This window comes from Rhinichthys klamathensis, unplaced genomic scaffold (assembly GCF_029890125.1).
Source record: "Rhinichthys klamathensis goyatoka isolate OS25496 unplaced genomic scaffold, OSU_Roscu_1.1 h1tg000010l_1, whole genome shotgun sequence".
NCBI lineage: Eukaryota > Metazoa > Chordata > Actinopteri > Cypriniformes > Leuciscidae > Rhinichthys > Rhinichthys klamathensis.
In genome coordinates this window covers 513,704-528,080 of record NW_026606563.1, presented here as the reverse complement: position 1 = coordinate 528,080, position 14,377 = coordinate 513,704, and the positions used below count along the sequence as shown (strand labels likewise).

Genomic DNA, 14,377 nt, shown 5'->3' with positions numbered 1-14,377 from the left:
CCAGTAGGCTGTTTGGGGTCAATAAAAGAGCACGTGGTATTTACTAATTCCAAAAATGCATTATCAATAAAAACCACAGGTAATATAATATTGAGGAATAATAATCAACAACAATAACAAGAAAAAAATAGGCCTATCTATGGAGTGCACATTGCTTTCTGTTTATTTGCGAGTCGAGTTTTCCTTTGCAAAGCAGATCGAGTTTGCAAAATGCTGGATTTGTTTGTTTAATTATGGCACAATATTAACTCCATAAAAGAAAGTCACTGTGCACAACACTCAGCATCCAGTAGTGATGCGCGGGCCGACTCGGAACCCGCGGACCCCGCGGGTCGGGTTGGGGCGGGTAAAGAAATTGTCACTTTATTTGCGGTGCGGGTTGGGGCGGGTCATTATTATTATTTGGGAATATCTATTTTCGTATTGTATTAGGTTATTTGATAAGGTTACAATACGAATGCCGTAGCAACTTAACTTGCGTGAGGTCCATAAACCTTTGGCGTCACGTGACACGTCACGAAAGCGGCGCGCCAAGCAGCTCCGCAGCTCCCGCCGCCAGCCACGACAACAACAACGGAGAAATAAAAGTGAAGATGGAAGACGAGGTGCGGGAGAAATTGAGGTCGGGAATAAACCTGATTAAATTGAAAAGAAAAATAAGGATAGGCTGCTAAATCTAATGTTTGGGAGCTATTCTCAGAAATAGACAGCAGGAGACAACAGTAGCTAGATCGGCTACCTGAAGTGCAACTCGTGTGAAAAATATACAAACAGTAGCGCCACAAAACGGCCACTTCCAGCTGCTTTGTAAATGTTGAAAATGTTTATTAGTATCTTATTAATATGACTGATTTATGATTCATATTCATAATCGTCTCTTGTTGTTGCCAGTTTACAGGGCGATGTTTCCAAGCACTTTCAGGCTGAAATAAAGGCTGTTTTCATTTACATTACAATGCCTAGTAGTATGTCTATTTAACGGTCGCGGGTGCGGGGCGGGGCGGGTTCTAAAAATAGATACAGTGTTGCGGTGCGGGCTGGGGCGGGCCAAATAATTTCATAAAAGCGGGACCTGCGGGTTGGAAAAAAAGCCGACCCGCGCATCACTAGCATCCAGGGCTTCTATGACGAGCAGCGCGCGCGGGCGTGAGTGATGACGAGCGCAGTCAGTGAGCGAGCAGCGCGCGCGCGCGCGGACATCATCATCTGCACATCCAATGGAGCCGTGCGGACTCTCATCAAACCCCAGGGCTTTCATCACATGCATCATCACTCATATGACCTGTAGGGATGGACGACGATCTGGTGTGTGAATATGACTCCACCTGGGACACGGAGAGCGACGGGGACGAGCTGGAAAACACCGGCCGCAGCAAGAAAACACGGCCCGCATTCGTATGTGTCGCTCTCTCTCTCTCTCTGTCGCTCTCTCTCTCTCTCTCTCTCTCTCTCTCTCTCTCTCTCTCTCTCTCTCTCTCTCTCTCTCTCTCTCTCTCTCTCTCTCTCTCTCTCTCTCTCTCTCTCTCTCTCTCTCGCTCTCCCTCTCCCTCACACACTCATCATCTGTGAACCACTGCACTGTGCCACTGTTTTATTCTATATTGCCCATTGCGCCAATCGGTTTTATTGGCGGTGTGTCTCATCTGGTGTATATCTGTGTGTTGACGCACCGTCAGGCGCGCCGAAACCTCTACGCGCACCTTTTACTCTGAAACGAGCACTAGCGGAAGTGTCTAAATAAACCATTTTGACAGGTTATTTATTTTGCAGTAGGTTTAATTTGATTGTTTGCGTGTGTTTTGCAGAATAGCATGTTAGCTAGTTATTTAACGTAGGCTCTGCTGACCGGAAGTACGTCACTCGCCGCCGATCTGCACGTCATCTGCTGGGCCGCAGATGAAAACGGTCGCGTGAAACACCTTCAGTCCTTCAAAAGCACACTATTATCATAACAATGAGCAATAAAGCTAAATATACTAGGTTTTGTACATCGAATACGGTCTAGGCTAAAATCAGTTATTGGTTCATTCATGGTATTTTAATCTTGTGCTCCTGCTTTTTAATTTTGTTTATATATTACAAATTACCAATTGCAGTCTTGTGCTTCAGCACATTCACAATCTACAGCTCAACTTAAGAGCTTTGAGAATAAATAGCTCTATTGTGTTATAAAAGCATATTTTGTATTTACATAAAACTAAATAGAGCTGAGGGCTGTTCCATAACACAGGATTAGAATACAAGCCAGGCTTATTTTGGTTAGTCAGACTTATTGTCGGTGGATTCTGTTTCATAAAGCAAACTTAAAATAGTTCAAACTCGGTTACTTATGCACGAATGTCATTATTTATTGAAATAAATACATTTAATTTAATTTGTAACATTATTTTTAGGGGTCCAACCCATATTGTTGGGTGTCTGCGATCTGTAAGTAAAACTGGTGCACGTCTGGGACCGTCCCAGCATCACCTGCCAAACACAGAGACCATACGTCATGACACTCGTGCATGTGGACCGCATGACTTCTTCCCATAAAACTCAGAAATCTGCAACCGTTTGATCATGGAAAGAGACATTTTATGTGTATCTTCTATAGGCAATAAGAAATAGCTTCCAGCATCCAAATTCTATTCCTGCTGCTATTAGCTTAATTTAATCATTCAGCAGATATTTTTGGGTGACCCATCATTTTTAACTGGCCTATATCTAGTAAGCTGGAAGACAACGGGACACTGAGTGAACCGGACACATGCGTGAGCTTCTCTCCTCTCGAGGGACAGCATGAGGACAGTTTCTGATCCGCACATGTCCGTCTGAAGTCAGCCGGTCTCCCTTATGACACGTCATGTGTTTGTGTATTTTTGAAGTTGCTTTTGCAAATCAGTATTCGTAAAGATTCAGGACTGTTGACCTTCACATGCGTTATATTTGGAAACAGACACATGGCAATTGTATAATATATTTTATTCCATTTACTACTTTCAGTGTTTATTTTTTTTAATATGTCTTAATGCATTTGTAAGATTTACATTTGCATTGGCAGTGCGGGATGTGAACAGATGAGCTTCTGTTGAAGTTAAAGTTCTCCACAGATTGGCTACAGGGATAGGCATAATAACCACATTTTGATTAGTATCATATTTTGATATCTGATGTTGGTAAATGCAAGAGACTTGGATCAGGATCATGGGTAGTTTGGGAGTTGGGATGCAGCCGATTAACGGGAGCTGAGACTAATGTTTGGCCTGTGGTGTTTGCAGTGGTCCAACTCTTCCTCCAGAAACCTCAGGGCCGCCAAGGACATGCAGAACTACAGACACGGATATCCAGTAAGACTCAACCAAACACACTTTACATTCATGAGACTGACCCGATGATGTGAGGATCTTTCTTCTTCTCTCTGTAGAATATCAATGAAGAGGAATGCCCAGAAGAACGGATGACCAATTTAAAGTTCTACCTAAATGAGATTAAGTCTTCGCCTGATGGTACGTCTTTGAGCTGCTAAAGCAATCCCAGAGCGAAGCTGTATCGCTCTTCATCTGAGCTCTTGTGTTGTGCTTTAGATGTGTCCATCGAGGCGTTTCACACTGAGTGGAAGACGGATTACAAAAGACTGGAGAGAGTTCATTCCTACATTCAGTGGTAAGAAGCTCCTGATCTTGTTTAGCAGGGTTTGACGGGATTTGTACGGTGGCCCAGAAGTGCAAAACCAAGCACAAATCTAAAAACAAAACATCAAATTATAAAGGCAATGGAAAGGTTAAAAACAAAATAGCAAGCCAGAAAACACAACGACAAGTCAGACAAAATGGAAAAGGTATATGTGGCGAATGGAATACTGACCGCTGATTGGACGAGACATCTGTCAATCAAGACTTGCAGAAGCTACAGCAGACTGTGGCAGAGAATCTCGATTCGCATGTCTCCTGCTTTCTAACTTGTTATTTGGTTTTAGTCTTTTTATTGCGTTTATAAATTACTTGTTTTGTTTTGGGAATTGCGGTTTGCTTTGCACTTCTGGGCCACCATAGATCTGTGACGTCTCTGGTGAAGTGTGCAGATGAAGTGCTCTGTAATAGTGAGTCTGTGTTGCTCTATAATAGTGAGTCTGTGTTGCTCTATACAGGTCCTTCTAAAAAAATTAGCATATTGTGATAAAGTTTATTATTTTCCATAATGTAATGATAAAAATTTAACTTTCATATATTTTAGATTCATTGCACACCAACTGAAATATTTCAGGTCTTTTATTGTTTTAATACTGATGATTTCGGCATACAGCTCATGAAAACCCAAAATTCCTGTCTCAAAAAATTAGCATATCTTGAAAAGGGTCTCTAAACGAGCTATTAACCTAATCATCTGAATCAACTAATTAACTAAACACCTGCAAAAGATTCCTGAGGCTTTTAAAAACTCCCAGCCGGTTTCATTACTCAAAACCGCAATCATGGGTAAGACTGCCGACCTGACTGCTGTCCAGAAGGCCATCATTGACTCCCTCAAGCAAGAGGGTAAGACAGAAAGAAATTTCTGAGCAAATAGGCTGTTCCCAGAGTGCTGTATCAAGGCACCTCAGTGGGAAGTCTGTGGGAAGGAAAAAGTGTGGCAAAAAACGCTGCACAACGAGAAGAGGTGACTGGACCCTGAGGAAGATTGTGGAGAAGGACCGATTCCAGACCTTGGGGGACCTGTGGAAGCAGTGGACTGAGTCTGGAGTAGAAACATCCAGAGCCACCGTGCACAGGCGTGTGCAGGACATGGGCTACAGGTGCCGCATTCCCCAGGTCAAGCCACTTTTGAACCAGAAACAGCAGCAGAAGCACCTGACCTGGGCTACAGAGAAGCAGCACTGGACTGTAGCTCAGTTTTGCATGTCATTCGGAAATCAAGGTGCCAGAGTCTGGAGGAAGACTGGGGAGAAGGAAATGCCAAAATACCAGAAGTCCAGTGTCAAGTACCCACAGTCAGTGATGGTCTGGGGTGCCATGTCAGCTGCTGGTGTTGGTCCACTGTGTTTTATCAAGGGCAGGGTCAATGCAGCTAGCTATCAGGAGATTTTGGAGCACTTCATGCTTCCATCTGCTGAAAAGCTTTATGGAGATGAAGATTTCATTTTTCAGCACGACCTGGCACCTGCTCACAGTGCCAAAACCACTGGTAAATGGTTTACTGACCATGGTATTACTGTGCTCGATTGGCCTGCCAGCTCTCCTGACCTGAACCCCATAGAGAATCTGTGGGATATTGTAAAGAGAAAGTTGAGAGACGCAAGACCCAACACTCTGGATGAGCTTAAGGCCGCTATCGAAGCATCCTGGGCCTCCATAACACCTCAGCAGTGCCACAGGCTGATTGCCTCCATGCCACGCCGCATTGAAGCAGTCATTTCTGCAAAAGGATTCCCGACCAAGTATTGACTATTGAGTGCATAACTGAACATAATTATTTGAAGGTTGACTTTTTTTTGTATTAAAAAAGATGAAATACGCTAATTTTTTGAGACAGGAATTTTGGGTTTTCATGAGCTGTATGCCAAAATCATCAGTATTAAAACAATAAAAGACCTGAAATATTTCAGTTGGTGTGCAATGAATCTAAAATATATGAAAGTTTAATTTTTATCATTACATTATGGAAAATAATGAACTTTATCACAGTCTGCTAATTTTTTTAGAAGGACCTGTAATAGTGAGTCTGTGTTGCTCGTAGGCTGTTTCCTCTGCGGGAGCCCGGCGTGAACTACATGGCGGCAGAGCTCACCAAGAAAGAGATACAAGTGAGTGTTAAAGTGAACCGCTGATGCACACGGTAGCAGAGGCTCCAGTGTGTGTGTGTGTGTGTGTGTGTGTACTGGACTGTGTCAAGGTGTGTCTCGTGTCCCGGTGTCCACAGGCGTTCAGGGAGAGTGAGGAAGCTAAGAGTCGTCTCCTGGATTCCTACGAGCTCATGCTTGGCTTCTACGGGCTGCAGCTGCTCAGCAGAGACACCGGCGAGGTGAAGCGCGCCGAGAACTGGAGGGAGCGCTTCGCCAATCTAGAGAGGTGAGGATCCTGTCCCGAGACGGCCTGGGCTCATGCATCCCCTCTCCTGCTCTTAAACCAGTGACAACATGTTTGTTCCTGTAGTGTACAGATCTGCATTAGATCTCTGTTTCTGTTCAGTTATCAGTCGTGAAGATATTCCCTCAGGTGTAGATTAGTGGTCAAAATGTTTTTTTACATTTTCAATATCCAAGACAAAGCTGACCAATGACCATTCAATACTTGCTGACATATGTATATCAATTGAATCCAACTTGTATTTGAAAATAGAAAAAAAAAGATTCGCTGACAAGATGGATTTAAATCACCTCGTATAAACTGACTTTGCTCTCCATGCATGACCTTAGACCTTTCCCCGCTGCGGGACTGAGAGCGAGGCTGTGAGGGATGGACATCTCCTCAGTGGGTCGTACTGCTATTTAATGTGTTTTTGGATTGTTCTGCTGACAAAACACTGCGAAAATATCTTAACAAGAAACTTAAACAGACAAAATACTCCAAACCACATGATCTGTGGAAAATGATAAATGATCTGGGAGTGTTCTACAGCTTTCTTCAGCGGGTGCCGTAAACACGGTAAGTCTGTCCCCCACAGCCTCGCTCATACGGCCGTGGCGCTGCTCTGAATAAGGTCTATCACAGCTAGCAGTCTCTCATGACTTCATGACAGATTGATCAATGCACATTTCATTAGATCAGCAGCTTCTTCTGGACAAGTGCTAAACAAGCCATGATAAACCAGTTGTACAAATCAACTCAAATCTCATCGAGTTGTAAAGCACTGAGTGTTATGAGATTCAGCATATCTGTCATGTAACTACACGAGCCTGTGTATTCGATGTGATGAGAAATGGCAACAAGATGGTGCTGTAAGCTAATTTAGATTTTTGCAAAAACATTTTTTTCTCTAAATCACATATGTTTATCCATTTACAAAAAAAACACCTTTTTAAACTCATCCAAGGCCGTTTGTTTGATTCAAACTAAATTTGGTATGTACAAGCAAACTATTGGGTCATTCTGCTGAGGAACAGCGTTAGAAATGAGTCTGAACCACTGATTCCTAATTTCATCTGTTTCTGGAAGGCCAATCGAAGGCCTTTTGCATCCAAACACACAGCATCTCTGCAACACCACTACAGTTCCCTGAAGCCTCTGCTTCTCCTGTGCCGTGGGCGTTTGCAGAAGTGATACTGGACCTGGACCGAGGCGTTTTAGGCAGGTCTGGATCAGAATAAATCCCTGTGTGGGAGAAGAGTCAGTAACACACATCTTATACTGGCACAAACCGATGCGTTACACACTAGAGGAAAACATTGAAGAGCTTCATATGACACCTTTAACAGACTCACTGACCGCTCGCTCCAGCGCAAACCCTCTTTTGGCGTTACACTACTGTCAGGATTCACTAAAGACACGCACTGTAAAATGAGCTGCGCTGCAACACACACACGTCACTGCGCTGCTACACACACACACGTCACTGGGCTGCTACACACACACGTCACTGGGCTGCCACACACACACACGTCACTGGGCTGCTACACACACACGTCACTGGGCTGCTACACACACACGTCACTGGGCTGCTACACACACACGTCACTGGGCTGCTACACACACACACGTCACTGGGCTGCTACACACACACGTCACTGAGCTGCTACACACACACGTCACTGAGCTGCTACACACACACGTCACTGCGCTGCTACACACACACGTCACTGCGCTGCTACACACACACGTCACTGCGCTGCTACACACACACGTCCCTGGGCTGCAACACACACGTCCCTGGGCTGCAACACACACACGTCCCTGGGCTGCAACACACACACGTCCCTGGGCTGCAACACACACACGTCCCTGGGCTGCAACACACACACGTCACTGGGCTGCAACACACACACGTCCCTGGGCTGCAACACACACACGTCCCTGGGCTGCAACACACACACGTCACTGGGCTGCTACACACACACGTCCCTGGGCTGCAACACACACACGTCACTGGGCTGCTACACACACACGTCACTGGGCTGCAACACACACACGTCCCTGGGCTGCAACACACACACGTCACTGGGCTGCTACACACACACGTCACTGGGCTGCAACACACACACGTCCCTGGGCTGCTACACACACACGTCACTGGGCTGCAACACACACACGTCACTGGGCTGCTACACACACACACGTCACTGGGCTGCAACACACACACGTCCCTGGGCTGCTACACACACACGTCCCTGGGCTGCTACACACGTCACTACACACACACGTCACTGGGCTGCAACACACGTCACTACACACACACGTCACTGGGCTGCAACACACACACGTCCCTGGGCTGCTACACACGTCACTACACACACACGTCACTGGGCTGCAACACACACACGTCCCTGGGCTGCTACACACACACGTCCCTGGGCTGCTACACACGTCACTACACACACACGTCACTGGGCTGCAACACACACACGTCCCTGGGCTGCTACACACACACGTCACTGGGCTGCAACACACACACGTCCCTGGGCTGCTACACACACACGTCACTGGGCTGCAACACACACACGTCCCTGGGCTGCTACACACACACGTCACTGGGCTGCAACACACACACGTCACTGGGCTGCAACACACACACGTCCCTGGGCTGCGTCCACTCGGGGGAATACCCACCGCCATTTTGAAGTGCGTTAAACTTTAAGGGAAGTGTATTTGGACAGACCCTGGATTTTGACAGAGGGAGCGAGTCTACTACATGTCCACTTCAGGCAGTCCATCGACCACAATGCAACACGATTGTGACGTCACGCTTGATCACCACACAACTCTAGTGTAGGATATGCTCTAGTTCTCTTGAGCTTGAACTGCATCTATAGTTGTAGTCCCCTTAACCCTCACACAGTCCACTCGGGGTCTCTGGGCCAGACCACACATTTACAGAGCAATTGGGAAAAAATATATACACATTTTTTTAATACAAATGATATATCGTTTTTTATTTTATTATATTTTTTCTTCTCAGCTATACATTTATGCTGTGTTTTGGGGGATATGTGGTACTGTTTTGCTATTTACCACAAAATGACTCCAAAAACACACAGCGTTCAAGGATAATGAAGAAGGCGAGGGTAAGGGCACGGAGCGTGGGTTAAACCCAGCCCGTAGTGTCCAGATTATCCTGGAGGACTTGATTATGTGTGTTTAGGGTTGAAGCTAGACTCTGCAGGACTGGCCCTCAGGAGCCGGGCTCGGCACCACTGCTGTAATCTTATGCTGCTTCTTTTTAATTATTATTAACTCTGGTTTACAATTCCAGCACACTACATACAACTGTTGAAATGCTGAGTATAGTGACACAGGTCTTCAGGAAACTGACCCTCTTAGCCCTGTAAGTCTTCCATGTTTTCTTAAAGATATAAAGCGAAGGTGAGTCAGTTGAGCTGTTCCTAATAAGCCCACTTGACAAAAAGGTCATATATTTTTAGACGGAACATTAAATTGTATTTTGGCTGATGTGGCTATCAACAGCTTTTAGTAATATTTGTTTCATTGCTCATGTTTGTAAGCATCACTCAGGCAATGCCTAATGAAATCCATCTTTTCAATCCATCCTTAAAATACCAAGATACAAACAAAGTCATATCAGGTTGCAACAGATTTATTAATCACTTATTTTAAACTTTTTTTTTAATTAATACTAAACCAGTTTTGTCTTCAGTTTTTGTCTTTTCAGAAAGAAAAGTGACTGTCAGACAAAAGCAATTAAGTCGGCTCCAAATAAGTAATGAAATGACAGTAACAAACATGCATTTGCTACAAAATAATTAATAATAGTTATATTTCAAAATTACAAGTGGGCTTATACACAGCAAAAACTCCAGTGTTAAATGAACTCTCCTGGGAGTTTATTTGGCTCCAGACTCAAGAGTGTTAAAGTGTTAAAATATGAGTGTTAAATTAACACTCAAAAGTGTTAAAGTTAATGAGCTAATTAAGTGATTAATTGAATGATGATTGACCATCATTGAAGACACCAGATGTTAACAAGCAGAATCACTAAAGGAGAAAATCTCATTTTCGATGTCACCATTATGGTGATCATTGTTTGCTTTAGTTGGCCTCTTGACCCTTAAACTATTAACATTAGATTTAGTTTGGCTGTTGTAACTGAGTTACAACTGCCAGATGAACTAAGAGAAAAGGTGATCAGGTGGTGTTGGTTATGGTTTGACATAATCATCGTTTGACCAGAATCACAAAACTCATTTAGAGTGTTAGGTTTACCTTGTTGATTACAGCAACACTATAATTCTATAGCAAACGTTTTTCAGCACTTTCAATATAATCCAAAATATTTCTTAAAATTTGTTCTGATCAAAAGAGTTTGAAAAATTATTTTATTTAGACACACTGACATCAATAATCAGCCTGTGAATCTCAACAATGGTGACAATAATAAAGCATGTTGAAGTGCATTATGGGCTCCACCAATCAAAACTCATTCATGGCTCCCATCACGCATTGCAGTATGATTAAGTTATGATCTGAATTGTCTTAGTAATTTCCTTTTCCTAATGTAATTTCCTTTTCCTAATTGAATTTTCTGTTTGTCACCATTGTTGAGATTCATACACTGATTCTTGATGTCTGTGAGTGCCAAAAAGAAAGCTTTTTTTATCAGAACAACTTTTAAGAAAGCATTTGAATTGTATCAAAAATTCTGGATCTTACGCTGTAGAATCACTGTGATGCTGTAATCAACAATATACATTTAAGTCAGAGATTAGGCTCTAAATTAGTTCAGTGATTCAGGTCAACTCATGATTTTGTTACAACATAACCAACACCATCAGATCATATTTTCTCTTCCTTCATCTGACAGTTATAATGCTGTTACAACAGCCAAACAAAATCTAAAGTAAAAAATGTTAGGGTTAACTGCCCAACTGAAGCAAACACTGATCTCCATAATGGTGACTCAAAATTGTGATTTTTCACCTTCAGTGATTCTACTTGTTAACATCAGGTGTCTTCAATGTTGAGCAAACATCACTCAATTAATCACTTAATTATCTCATTAACTTTAACACTGCTTCAGTGTTAATTTAACACTCTTGAGTGTGGAGTCATATAAACTCTCAGGAGAGTTAATTTAACACTGGAGTTTTTGCTGTGTAGGGTGTATAACGATGTATTAAAACCATCCAAGTACCTGACTGATTTTTCTCTCTCTTGATTGTGATTGTGTCTTTATCTCACACACAACTGAAAAATACTGTAATATCTGCTTTCAGAAACATGCACAATAATCTGCGGATAACCAGGATCCTGAAGAGCCTGGGGGAGCTGGGCTTCGAGCATTTCCAGGCCCCTCTGGTGCGCTGTTTCCTCGAAGAGACCCTGGTCAGGAAGACCCTCAGCGGCGTGAAGCGCAGTGTGCTCGACTACTTCCTGTTCGCCGTGCGGGACAAGCGCGAGCGCAGGAAGCTGGTCCGCTTCGCCTTTCAGCACTTTGAGCCCAAAGACAAGTTTGTGTGGTGCCCCAGGAAAATCCAGAAACGCTTCAAGAAGAAGTCTGAGAAGCGGCAGAACTCTTTAGCTGGCAGCGGAGAGAGCGCCGCCACTGACGAAGGTCACTCACGGTGCAAACACAGGGATGGAGAAGACTCCAGCGAGCCCAAACACAGGGATGGAGAAGACGCCAGCGAGCCCAAACACAGGGATGGAGAAGACGCCAGCGAGCCCAAACACAGCAAGCCCGTCGGAGACGTCACAGATGCAAAGAAGCAAGGCGACAGGGAGGGCTCACCAGAAGACCATGAGCCCGGTCTAGATGCCCCTTCTGTAGAGTCACCGCTCAACAGTGACACCGGTGCGAACAACGGAGAGACTGTTAGTCTGGAGCCAAGCAGTGCTGGAGGAGGAACGCTTCCTGAAGCCCCTCACACAGCGGAGAGAGTAGAAGACGTCTCAAACACGCCGTGGGAATGTGTCGCTGGATCCACTGCAGGGTCGAGCGACTGCGAAGAGATGGACAGTCCAGCTGACTCGCAGAAGGAGCTCGAGGAAGCCGGCTCAGGGACGAGTACGGACAGGCCCGTGCCCGACAGCCCTCCACACCGCTCCCCGACACCGCCTGAGAAGGGTCCCGACCGGAGAGAGCAGAGCGGCCCGGCTGAAGACCGCCAGAAGAATGCAGTGAACGGCAACCAGTCAAATGGATCAGAGAAGGAAGAGCCCATGGATATTGTGGACGTGAGTTCATAGCTCGCCCATGAATTCCTGAATATAATGATAACGCACTGAAAATGGACACTTTATAAACTTATTGTAAGATGAGATGATGATTTGACCGGTTGTTTTCTAAAGGAGGGGTTCGTTCAGAAGGCTTGTGTTTCTGTATCGGTTCAGCTAACAGGAGTGCTAGTGTAACCGGCCGTGGCAGGGCCAGATGTACACCTGTCTTCTTATAGCTGGCTTATTCTTGCTTGAACGTTGATTTGTCCATGCTTTCAGAATCAGTTTTTTCGCAAGGTTTGTTTTTTAACTGAAACTGTGAAAGAAGAATGTCATTTTTACATTCAACTAATAAACCACTATTGATAAATATTTCCATATCGAATACATTTGGTTCGGATACAGCAGATATGCTGTATTTCTGCTGATGTTTCGTTGATTACTCTGGGCTGTTTCTCGAAAGCACCGTGAGCTACGTTGATTGTAGAGATTTGTTCTACGATCAGTTTAGGCTTACGATGCTTGTGGGAAACGCAGCCCTGAGCTCTAATGAAGGGGTTCTAATGAAGTTTTATTAAGCTAATGGGAATGCCCAAGATCAAAAATGTTTGTTTTACATCTGCAGTGATATAAAATAGAATCATTAATAACTAAATAATCTCTATGATCAGAATTTGTATAAATCAGTTCCTTAGAGATTCTGTGTATGTTCAGCACATGCATTAACTCCCAACTTATAATTAAAGCTTTTTACCTTTTTCCACGTGACCTTAAATGAACCCTTCATGAAATATTCTAGAATTTAAAAATAATAATGTTACTGTTCATATATTGTTCTTTTGTTGCTTTAAAACAAATTTATCCTGTTTTCTGCACATATGATTATATGCTTTTTAAAGTAATAATTAAAGTGTACTTTCATTTGGCTTATACTTTCCTTTCTGCATTTCATTAATAATCCCTCTGGGGACCAGAAACGCGCGGGCGCGTTTTGCTCGTTTTTTTTCACATAGCAGAAAAATAGACTTAAAGTACTACCATCATTTCTGTTCATATAGAGTTAAGAAATATGAGAAAATAATCTGTTAAATGTCTACTTTTTTATGTGCGCACATACAATCGAAATAAAATATTGTGCTTTTGTAAAATAAAGAAAATAAACAGGGTGTGCGTTCTGCCTGCAGTCACCGTGAACTTTTTTTCTGGAGCACGTCTCTAATCTTCAACACAACTCAGCTTATACTATTCACCCAGCCATAAGCAATATATCTTTTAAATCGTTTGAGTTTGTACTTTTAAATGATCCGATTCAAAACTAAAATTAATATTCTCCGTTTATGTTATCTATATAAAAAGAGAGACGTGTCAGCCCGTCTCATTATCGTTCTCTCAGCTGATTATCCCTGGTAATGTGACACGCCCACGGAGAGCACGCGCTATTCAAACGCAAATATGTGAAGCAACACATTGAGACGCGTGAACGCCCATAAACTCTGAAAACACACATTATTTTTTAGTCAGATTAATCTACTGTCGTCTTGCGCGGCTATATGAGGAACAATCCTGGGACATTTACCACTGGGTTTATTTTCACTGCGAGGATGAACAGATTCAGCTGAGAAGTAAGTGTTTTTTGCAAGTGCTTTGTTCTAATCGCGATATAGAATAACGTAGTGTCTGTAAACGGAAAAATAGCGTACTGTTAAATGTGAATCATGTGTGTGTGTGTGTGTGTGTGCGTGTGTGTGTGTGTGTGTGTGTGTGTGTGTGTGTGTGAATGAATGAATGAATGAACGCACAGATACGCACTGTTACAGACTAAATAACATTTCGTTGACTCGTTTTGGATAAAGTTTTTACTCTAAAATAGACATCAAATAAGCTTTTTTTAGGAGTTTCTGCTCATATGTTAAATATATAGTATGTTTTGTCAATAAACTAATCAACTAAGATGTTTTAGTGTTTGTTCAAGCTATCAAAATAATGAATCCTCAACTTTGAAATATGTATGATCAAACTAAGACATTTATGGAGAAAGACAATTTTCTTTTCAAGATGTTTCCAACTCTAAC

At 43.3% G+C, this 14,377-nt stretch overlaps 1 protein-coding gene across 1 annotated transcript; it reads left to right on the top strand.

The window, feature by feature from the left end:
• The first annotated feature begins 1,150 nt into the window (after positions 1-1,150).
• On the top strand, positions 1,151-12,335 carry ogfr (opioid growth factor receptor). Its single transcript, XM_056261606.1, has 7 exons — positions 1,151-1,395; positions 3,261-3,329; positions 3,407-3,488; positions 3,567-3,645; positions 5,716-5,782; positions 5,899-6,047; positions 11,363-12,335. Exons 1-7 carry the CDS (start codon positions 1,291-1,293, stop codon positions 12,333-12,335), a joined length of 1,524 nt encoding a protein of 507 aa, XP_056117581.1. The 5' UTR covers positions 1,151-1,290.
• The last annotated feature ends 2,042 nt before the right edge of the window (positions 12,336-14,377 follow it).